The sequence below is a fragment of the Episyrphus balteatus genome, chromosome 3 (assembly GCF_945859705.1).
Source record: "Episyrphus balteatus chromosome 3, idEpiBalt1.1, whole genome shotgun sequence".
NCBI classification, from domain to species: domain Eukaryota; kingdom Metazoa; phylum Arthropoda; class Insecta; order Diptera; family Syrphidae; genus Episyrphus; species Episyrphus balteatus.
The window spans coordinates 40,516,846-40,528,185 of NC_079136.1; the positions used below are offsets into that span (position 1 = coordinate 40,516,846).

Consider the following 11,340-nt stretch of genomic DNA (forward strand, 5'->3'; position numbering starts at 1 on the left):
AGGAGATACTTTATAAAACCACTCTTCATCCCCGACCTATTGTATGGTGGAGAAGCATAAATTCTCTCGAAAGCGATTGAAAGCATTTAATTTTCAAAACAAAAGCAAATTTTACTGATCAAGTTTGCCATGGTAAAATGGCATACAAGGAGTTCTCTTTGACTTCCTAGAACTGTTTTGAGGAAGCCTTGTAAATTTCAGTCAAAAAAGGCCTTCCTTAGACCTGTTTGAATCATTCTAAGGAAGCCTTGTATTTTCTATAAGACCTGTCCCAAAAAATTCTTGTAAGTATGCAATATTTTTTCTTGCAAGTATGCAATGCTTTTCTCATAAGTATGCAATGTTTTAATCTTGCAAGTATGCAATGTTTTATACTTTCGTTAACGTATGGTCGCTATGTGTCACTATCTTTTTCTATTGATAAAATAGAGACAGCAATAGTCAAAACGATAACGTATGACCGTAATATTGTGCCGTTATTCGACCCCTGTTCAAGCCAAAAAATAGTTGCTATTAAACTTTATGCAAGTTAAATTGTTACTTGGGTCGGGACACATCAAAATTACAAAACTAAAAAAACCAGGTTTTCATTTAACAAAAATGATTTTTATATTGTTTTTTTTTTTTGTATTATCGTTTTGACATTCCCAAATATAATTTGTATAAAAAATAATCCATAAAAAGCATCTCCCAGCCACCTTAACTCGTAATATCGTTTTCCAAATCAGTCTTCTTCCTACGTGTGCAATAATAACGATCATTATTCTCAATCCAATCACACACATGCGTCTGAGTGTGGAATGCAGTTCCAGGCTTACATGTAAATTCAACAGGTTTTCCATGTACACATCGGTAATACTATAAAAGATTGGACAAAACAATTTGATCATGATGAATAACAAACACAAAAGAAACACCCACCTTGCTACAATCTGAATGTGGAACGTAATCCCTTGTGGAACAATCAATCTTTGACAGTTCATCTTCTTCCTCAACTTCAGCCGATGGCTGAGTTCCACCGATCTCAGTGTCTGACACAACTGGTGTGTCAATCACCTCTTGATCCTCAGCGGTTGTTGGTTTCTGCAAAAAGAAAATAATTAAAATTTATAAATTTCTCATCGAACTCTCTACATAAATTGTGATCAATTTGTTGTCGCATCACAAAGTTCATTGTCAATGCCAATGGCAAATGTTTTCGCTTGATCTTCACCTTATTCTCGCTATCAATTTATCGAGATCGATTGCATTTTACATGCGAACAAGAATGCAACGACGAAAAGAACAAAACGACTCGAAGACGCTTATCGTCAATCAAGGGAAACCCATCAATTGATTTTTATATTTTAAAAATAGAAATTCCTTTGAACTTACTTGAGTTGTTGTTGTTCGCTTTGGTTTTTGTGTCGAACATGGTGGTGAGCTGGTTGTGGTTGAGGAGGCGACAACGGCAGGAACAGGACGTCTTGTAGTCTTAGGAGCTGTAGTCGTAGTTGTTGTTGTTGGTTTTGGTCTAGGTTTTGGCCTTGGTCGGCTTGTTGTTGGCTGAATAACAACATTTTCATCGTCTGCGGATGCTTCAGTCGATGGTGGTTTTGCCCAATCAGGCTACAGAAAAAAGAATGTTAATTGTCACTTATTGACGAGTTGACGAAATATCTTACCCTTGGAGTAGTTTCTCTAGTTGGAGGTGGAACCTTGTAGTCAATCATATTATAATACAAAATCTTTGACAAGGCATTTTCAGCCCCACAAAGTCCATGGAAATCGTCCATGTCAATGGCCCAAGTCATAGCGCCAGCATAACCCTTTTGCTTGATATAGTCCATTTTGATCTGAATGGACTTGGGATCTTCATAGCCAACCCATTGATTGCCCTTAAAAGTGTAGGGTACTTTTCCAGCATCATCCCATTTGACAGTCCAACCTTTGGTTTCATCCATCACTTCAGTACAGATTTCATAGTAAGCTAAGAAACCACTTGCATTGGTGTAAGGTCCTGGTGCTCCACCGCCAGCTTCTTTGTTGATATAAGTTCCCAAGCTGTAGTCTTTGTTTGAATTGCCCAAGGTGAATGTGCGACCGTAGAAGGGAATGCCTACAACAAGCTTGTTTGCTGGACAACCCATCTCTTCCCAAAGAGCCAAACCATCATTCTAAAACGGGAAAAGGGTTTCAGGACACTCTTAGAGCTAAAAGCATTCATTCTACTTACAACATTGAGTTTTTCATAGGCATATTGATCATGGGGACGTTTGTATAAGGCGCTGTGAACATCGGCGAAGCCAGCCCAGTTTCCTCTCAAATCATAGGTCATAGCGTGGATAGCATCCAAAAGCCTTAAATATTTATTTATCTTTCAAAATCTCTTCTTTTCAAGATAGAACTTTTGGAAACTTACTCGCACAACTCTGGAACATGATAACCCTCTTGAAGTCTAAATTTAGCCACTGGCACAGCCATTGTAATCTCCCAGCCCCTACCCTCACGATTGAAAGCCCTTCGAAGTTCCTCAACGAAGAACAAGAACGAATTCTTATCGCTAAAACTACCACCACGATCTGAAGCTCCAGGATATTCCCAATCCAAATCGAAACCATCGAAATCATATTTCTTCATAAAATCAACAACACTTCGAATAAATGTCTGCCGGCGTTCTTTAACAGCACACATTTGTGAGTATTTCTTGCCACCTTCAGCCCATCCACCAACAGCAACTTGAAGTTTCAAATGGGGATGTGATTTCTTGAGATTGGTAAAGTTTCGGAAGCCATTTTGATCGATATCCAATTCCGGATCGATAACCATAACTTGCCAACTTTTGTCATCGACTCCGATGAATGAATAAATTAAGTGGGTACATAAATCGACTGGGACATCTTCGATGCCATAACGTCCAATGCCGGGACGATAGACAGCCCAGTTACTAAAATAGCATACAATACGAGCGGGTTGATCTTGTGCTAAAGCTGCTGCTGCAAAGCCCAATAGCAGCAATGGGATAATTAGAGTGGTTTTAACTGAAATGACAAAAATTATTAAATTATTTTTTTAGATGAATTTTAAAAGAGATTTTCAGTAAAAAAGAAGAGCTATAAAAGACATAGGGTACTATACGAGTTATCAGTAAAAATATAAATGATTTAATGATAAAAGAGCAGTTTTGCTATTTGTGTTTTTTTTTTTTTTTTTTTGGATTTGAATAGGGTTGCCGAGTGCTAGTTTGTATTTAAAGATGGCACTCGGTATTTTTAAGATTGAAGAGAGTCTTCATACAATTTAGCTGAAAAATAAATGTTTTTGTTGATTTTTTTTCATTTGAGTAGGGTTGCCGTATTTGCAGACTTATGTCGTTTTCTTTCACTCTATTAAGGAGTACTCTAAATTTTTACTCCTTTTTCTGGAGTGATAGAACATAATTTTGTAATTGTGTGTGTGACAAGGCAAAAATGGATAATTTCCTTGAAAAAAATAGTGATAACAGGCCTAGGGAAAAAATTTTATGAATTGAAAAAAAAAAATTAATATTAATAAAATATGAAGGGCAATTCCATGGTAACTCACGTTACATTCACAAAAATTTCCAACACATAAATAATATTTTTTTTTTCAATTTTAATGTAAATTGATACGAAATTACTATCCATGAATGGAGCATAACTATTACTTTCATAATTAACTAAAAAAATTGTCTTTATTTTTGACATTTGCTTGGGAAAAATAAAAGTTTGATGGTAACTCACGTTACAAAAATCGGACACGAATTTTAAGAGTCCGACAGTATGAAGTTTTTATGTGAAATTAAGAATCTCAATTTGTTTTCAATGAAGATTCCATACATACAAAATTACAAGCTTTTTATATGAGTGACAAAACCAAACATTTTTTCAATATTTCGAGGAAAAATTTTAAAATATTTAGGTAACTCACGTTACATCATTTTGGTAACTCATGTTACCTGCGATTTGTGGTTCCAAAAGTAAAGAAAAGATGCATTTTCACTCAAGTTTTTTTTTAACCGAATAGTGTGTAACGAAGCTTGCTTAAATGTTAACTTATTTTAGCACTTACGAGGGGATATTGTCATCGTCACTATTAGACTCATCATATTTTCAGTTTGCTTGTTTTTCCGTCATTTTCATGTGAAATTCTTCTGTTGTTGGCAAGCTTATGCTATAAAAATGCTTTAAGATTATTAAACTCCCTGAATTTTATGTCTATCCATAAGGGAATACAACAAAGAATCTTTTCTTGCAACTTGCATAATTGCAACTTGCATAGTTGCCGTTTGTAAATAGTAATTTGCTACTAAAAAAAGTAAAAAAGACTGCATAATTTGTTCAAAATTCGTGTCCACTTTTTCATGGAATTACCCTGAAGCATAATAAGCGCTCGTTGATAAGTCTCCTTCTACACGAAGACGCAGATCGCAGAAATTATCTTCGAATTTCCTTTTGATTTTCGTTTCGGTGCGTCGCGCGCTTCTACACGTAGTATTTTTTTGAAGACCCAAATTTGACAGCGATGGGCGTCTCGAGCTTTGCGTCTTCGTGTAGAAGGGGACTTAGTTTTAATTTTGGTATATTTTTCATTACACTTCTGATCGGTTTTTTTCTGCCTAATTGACACACACCCATAGTTTGATTATTGTAAAATAAAAATCACAACAAAAACATTACTGTTAAAAAAAGAGCCAAGTTCTCCTATGTTGAAATTATGCTGGCACAAAAAGTATTGAGATGTAAAAGTGTACCAAGTTCTAAAGTTTGTTTTCAAATTCGTATCAATAAAATTTTGATTGTTCTCTTGACAATTTTTCTTTTAATTACCGATTTTAAAGTTATTTCAAAAATTGCCAAGTAAACAATCAAAATTTTATTGATACGAATTTGAACCCAAACTTTAGAACTTGGTACACTTTTACATCTCAATACTTTTTGTGCCAGCATAATTTCAACATAGGAGAACTTGGCTCTTTTTTTAACAGTAATGTTTTTGTTGTGATTTCACTACTTTTTGCAAGGTATGGCTGTAGAATTGAAAATCTCTATATTTGATGAGAATTCAGTGAAAATGGGCGGTTGCCACGCCCCCTGGCTGAAATTCTCAAATTTTAAATTTTTTCCTTTGTATAAACTACCAGCTCTACCATTCTACCAAATTTCAAGATTCTACGATAATCAGAAGTGCTCTATAATATTTAGTGATAATTCAGCGGAAATGGGCGGTTGCCACGCCCCCATGCTGAAATTCTCAAATTTTAAATTTTTTTCTTTGTATAAACTACCAGTTCTACCATTCCGCCAAATTTCAACATTCTACGATAATCAGATCTGCTCTATAATATTTTATGAAAATTCAGCGGATATGGGCGGTTGCCACGCCCCCTGGCTGAAATTCTCAAACTTTAAATTTTTTCCTTTGTATAAACTACTAGCTCTACCATTCCACTAAATTTCAAGATTCTACGATAATCAGAAGTGCTCCATAATATTTGATGAAAATTCAGTGGAAATGGGCGGATGCCACGTCCCCTGAATTGAAAATCTCAAATTTTCGATTTTTTCCTTTGTATACACCACAAGTCCTATCACCGTGTAAAATTTCAAGTTTCTACAATATCGGGAAGTTCTCCATAATTTTGATGATCTGTCAGTGAGTGAGTGAGTGAGTGAGTGAGTCAGTCAGTCAGTTACGGTTTTTGCGATTTTTGAAGCCCTATATCTCAGAAACTACTCATCGTAGGAGGCTGAAATTTTGTGAGCGAGTTTGAAATTTCTAGCATCTTTGGTGTGGAAGTTAGAGGGGTGTCGAAAATGGCCTGAGTTGTTTCCTGTAAATAAGGGTGTAGTGCCAAAGTTGCTAGAGAACTTGGCTGGGCACTACCGTGCCCCTTGATATCCCATCAACGCAAAAAAAAATGGAATTTTTTTTATATGGGACAGGATTTTTTTTTATTGATGAAGAACACTGGCTGAACAATTTTTTTATTCGGGTTTCAATTTCATTTTGGAAAAAGTGAAGAATTAACGAACAAAATGGAAGAAATATATCTGGCGGAATATAATACAATAGAAAATATATTCATAATGGTTGTTTTTGTTAATAACAAAAGAGTTTGAAAGAAAAACTTTTCGCATTTTTCACTTTTCAAACAAAATTTTAAAATGTCAAACTTCAAATTCATAAGTGTGTGTGCAAATCGGTGTAAATCTGACTAAAAATGTGGAGTAAATCCGGGGTACTCCGTAGTACTAAAATTACTCCGGAGTAATTTTTTTTTTTACACTTTTGTGGCGTCAAAGAACACAAAACCTTCAAAAGTGCAAAAATAAGTACTAAAAGGGTACTCTCATTGGAGTGAAAGAAAACGACATTACATGCCTTAAATAATGTATTTATTTATTTTCTTTATTTTGGTTTTTGTTTGGCATTTAAAAATAGTTTTTATTTGATCAAACTACAGTCATATAGTTTAAATTTCTTAATGATATCGTTACATGACCGAATGAAATTTTGATGCCAAACATAACCACTTTAGGTACTATTTCAACAAAGGGGTTTCGTTTATAATTTAACTGTTATACCTTTTTTTGCAGTTTAACTGTAATACCATTTGTTTCGATATTTGACTTTATAGCAACTTTTAATGTAATATACCTACTTCTTTAAAGAACACATTTGACGCTTGATATTTTAAAAGTAGTTAGTTTTTCTGCAAACTTTTTACAGGTGACAGGATATTTTTATATTTCCTGTCTTCGTTATTATTTTGCTTTCTGTATATTTTAATTTTTCATAATTTTTATTTTTATTAAAATCGATATTTATTTGCATGACTAAGCTTAGGTTTATTTATGGGTCTCGGTCGCAAAACATTTGTGTCATTGTGAGTCGAAATATTTTGAATAGTAATGAAGTTATGATAATTAAATTAAAAATAAACTTCATGACATTGTATTTTGTATGCTTTGGCTTTTTGATTTTACCTCACTCCACACAGAAAAATTGACAAAAAAAAAAAACGATCTCAAAGAAAATGTTTACTTTTTGAGAAAAAAGATATTGGTAGAAAATAATCAGACCACCATAACCAGACATGCCATCGTAATGTCATTTTGAGAGATTTTTTGAATTGTATTTATATAAAGGCAATTCCCAAAGGAATTTGTCAAGTTGTTAATACTTAATTTTTGGGTTTATTAAGATTATAACAAGTGATTATTATTTTACTTCAAAAATTAAAAAATACTCTTATTCCTGAATTCTATCAAAAACTCTGATTTTATCATTGGAGGTTAAAGAGATCTTTTTAATTTTCATCAAATATAGAGATTTTCAATTCTATAGCCATACCTTGCAAAAAGTAGCGAAATCACAACAAAATCATTACTGTTGAAAATAGAGCCAAGTTCTCCTATGTTGAAATTATGCTGGCACAAAAAGTATTGAGATGTAAAAGTGTACCAAGTTATAAAGTTTGGGTTCAAATTCGTATCAATAAAATTTTGATTGTTCTCTTGACAATTTTTCTTTTAATTACCGATTTTTAAAGTTATTTCACAAATTACATTCAACAGTAATGTTTTTTTTGTGATTTCACTACTTTTTGCAAGGTATGGCTGTAGAATTGAAAATCTCTATATTTGATGAAAATTCAGTGAAAATGGGCAGTTGCCACGCCCCCTGGCTGAAATTCTCAAATTTTAAATTTTTTTCTTTGTATAAACTACCATCGCTACCATTCTACTTAATTTCAAGATTCTACGATAATCAGAAGTGCTCTATAATATTTTATGAAAATTCAGCGGAAATGGGCGGTAAGTACGCCCCCTGAATTGTAAATCTCAATTTTTCGATTTTCTCCTTTGTATACACCACAAGTCCTATCACCGTGTAAAATTTCAAGTTTCTACAATATCGGGAAGTTCTCCATAATTTTGATGATCTGTCAGTGAGTCAGTGAATCAGTGAATCAGTGAGTCAGTGAGTCAGTTACGGTTTTTGCGATTTTTGAAGCCCTATATCTCAGAAAATACTCATCGTAGGAGGCTGAAATTTTGTGAGGTGTTTGGTTTTGAACAGCTCAACAAACTTCTGGCATCTTTGGTGTGGAAGTTAGAGGGGGGTCGAAAATGGCCTGAGTTGTTTCCTGTAAATAAGGGTGCAGTGCCAAAGTTGCTATAGAACTTGGCTGGGCACTTTTAGGTTCGGACAAAAAACTTAAAATAAATTTTAATACCGATCTCAGACCCGCTTAGAATTTAGATTAATTAAAAAAAATCACGAAGATATAAATAATTGATTTTGTATAGAACGTTAAATTTTGCCGTCGGGTAGAAAAAATTTCACTTTTCGGGTTTTGATCATCTAAAAATAAGCTCTTTATTCTCTTTTATTTGGTATCAAAAAAATCAACTCTTTCTAAAATAAACTGATCAATGCTCAAAAACTAATCGATTTTCATACATCACTTAAATTTCAATCACATTTTCTGGCAAACTATCATTTATGACTTAACCCCTTTGTATTGCGGTAAAGAAATTATAAACAATTTATTTTCCTGATGAGTAACAAAAGAAAAGGAAAAGCAAATTTATAATTGTTACACCATCGTTATAAGGATTTTACATCATCTCAGTACTACTGAATTGAGTGAGAGCATTACTCGTTATTATAATTCTCTCAATAAAATTCATAATTAGAACTCAATTGAATATAAAAATCAAAACCAGTTTTAATTAACCTAAATCAACAGTCTTAAAAAGCAAACAAAAGTTATGAGTAAACAACTTTAAAGCCGGTACTGAAGAACTACACACCACATGGTTTGTTTCTTCGTTGACAAAGTGATTACATTTGTTACGATACGTGTTTTTTCTGAATTTTCAATATAAAAGAAACAAATGTATCGATAGCATTAAAAACTGTATTTACACACATTTATAAATGCATAACTAATCATGATATTTTAAACGGAAAAACCTTAGAAATTGCAAGTTTTTGAAAAGCTAATGTTTTTTTTTTTTATCTAAGTCCAAGTTTTTCGGTACAAAATTAACCCTGACTCGCAACTTTGGATAAATTGATCCTGCAAAAAAAAGTTTTCCCATGGTTGAATCAGTGACTGTTATTATAAAAGGTGTTATACAGAAACGAACTAGTCCTGAGAATTTGATATTTATGATTACTAAGGTTAAGTCCAAATGCACAATAAAATGGTCAAAATTTCAATTTAAAGTCAACGAGTCCCACGTTGTGTTGAGAAATTTCAACATAAATGACAGCAAAATCGATCGCCCCTACAGGACTCTACTCCTGCAAAATTCAGAAAATAAGTGGTACCTAAGCAAGCACAAATTTGAAACAGAGAAGGTAAAACCCTTTAAACAATGATATGTTTGGAAATGATGAGTTTGGAAAAATTCTGTTTTTCCATGAATTGATTTGAGATTCAAATACCTATATTAATAATTTTGGTTAAGAGATTCAGGGAATGAACTCGAGATAAGGAAACCAACAATTATAAGAAAAAAGTCAAGTAACCCCAATTTATACTGGAAAAAGTAATTTATGAACATTAATCTTTTAACATTTCGCAAAATATAAAACTATGCAAAATATCTTAAAAATTTAATTCACATCACTATTTATCAAACATTGACAAAAAAAATCCACCAATGATCATTGTTAGGTATAAATACTAAAATTAAATTTTTTAAAACTATGTTAAAATTGTATAGGTACGGATGAATTAAAACAATATCATATTTGAGTAAACTTCTATTTTTTCTTTTGATTCCAACAAAAATATTATTGAATTTCAATATTGAAAAATGTACTGGTTTTCGAAAGGCTTGTTGTTTAGATTAAAAGACACCCTGTAGATTGATTTAACTATGCATTTATGATAATAGAGTTTGAAGACACTTCCACACCAAAACCAAACAAAATAAAATAAAATCTGTGGTTTGATTTTAAACGGTAAACAGGATTAAAGTCGTTCTACTCGTTTTTAATTTTATTACTACTGCTCATCTTTAAAATATTTTTTTCTTCTTTTTTTAGAGTAAAACGTTTAACGTGGAAACAGAGCCAAATAATAATTATTTTCACCAACTTTGACACTTATTTTTGCTTTATTACAAAAAACTATCACATATTGTTTTATGAATGAGTTATGTTTATAACTTTCTCAATAACCAATCACAAAAAAAAACGTTGTAACGATTAAAATTGTGTTGTTTAATTGTTTTTCATTGTAAAATAAATAAAATAATAAAAAAAAAACCACACTACGCCGATTATGGCGGAAAAGCCTTGCTTATTATTACCACGAACGAATATGTGAAATTATTTGTTTATTATTTTATTTAAAAATACAAAAAAAAAAACAACAACAACAAAAGATTGACTAACAATCGCACTTTGAATTCTAATTAACCAAACCACATTTGGAATTGTAGGGAGCCCAAATGGGAAGACTCTTCAAGGAATTTCTTTTGAGCCAAGTTGAGTGAACTTATTGGTCATAAAAAAAAAAAAAAAAACACCGGGAAAAATCAAAACATTGCAGCACCACGAACACACTGCATTTGCAAGTAAGTAAGTAAAAGACCCGAAAGATACAAAATTATAAGAAAAACAAATTTTGAAGAGAAAATACACTTACCCATCTTGAACAGGTGAGTTAACTTAGTCAAATGACAGTGCTTCCAAAGGTTGAAGAGCTTTTTATACCACCAAAAGGAAGAACGAAATTTTATTATTATCAAGAGTATAGAGAGAGTTCTACACAAATACAAATGTCTGAGTCTTGAGTCTGGGGGTCTGGCTCTGAAGTCCGAACATGTAGTTTCTATTGGAAATGTGTATAAATCTGGTTTGGTTATAGTATGCGTTTGCGTTATCACTGGGAAAATCATTTTATATGTTCTTGGTATTATGATGGACAGCAAACACGTTCCTGTTGCGACACTTTTGATAGATGCGCTTGACAGAGCATTGTTCAAAGATGGAGCTGGGGCATTTCATTTGAATATACGAGTAAGGTAGTTGTTGTTGGGGGCTTGAGGGGGCTTGTGAAGTGTGATAAGCTGAGAGTAGCCTTTGGGGAATAGGCATTTAATGATATCTATAAGTGGCGCTGAACTTCTCATATCAGTTGGAATAGAATACAAAGTACTCATAATAACATAATAGCTTTGTGTGATTTAGAGTCACACCGGACACCTGATGATGAACTATACGGGGTTCATGGAACTTTGAATAACAATAGAATTTGATTAAGTGCCTTTAAACGTCTATGCATGTTTCTGGATTTGCTACACTTGAGACCGG

The 11,340-nt window shown here is 32.9% G+C and overlaps 1 protein-coding gene across 1 annotated transcript; it reads right to left on the minus strand.

Moving 5' to 3' along the window:
- Window positions 1–628: 628 nt before the first annotated feature.
- On the minus strand, window positions 629–10,752 carry LOC129913385 (endochitinase). The gene is made up of 7 exons (XM_055992011.1): window positions 10,673–10,752; window positions 2,402–3,020; window positions 2,216–2,339; window positions 1,665–2,156; window positions 1,375–1,608; window positions 922–1,083; window positions 629–858 (listed from the first exon to the last, which is right to left on the minus strand). The coding sequence occupies exons 1-7, from the start codon at window positions 10,674–10,676 to the stop codon at window positions 700–702; spliced, it is 1,794 nt and encodes a 597-aa protein (XP_055847986.1). The 5' UTR covers window positions 10,677–10,752; the 3' UTR covers window positions 629–699.
- Between the last annotated feature and the right edge of the window lie 588 nt (window positions 10,753–11,340).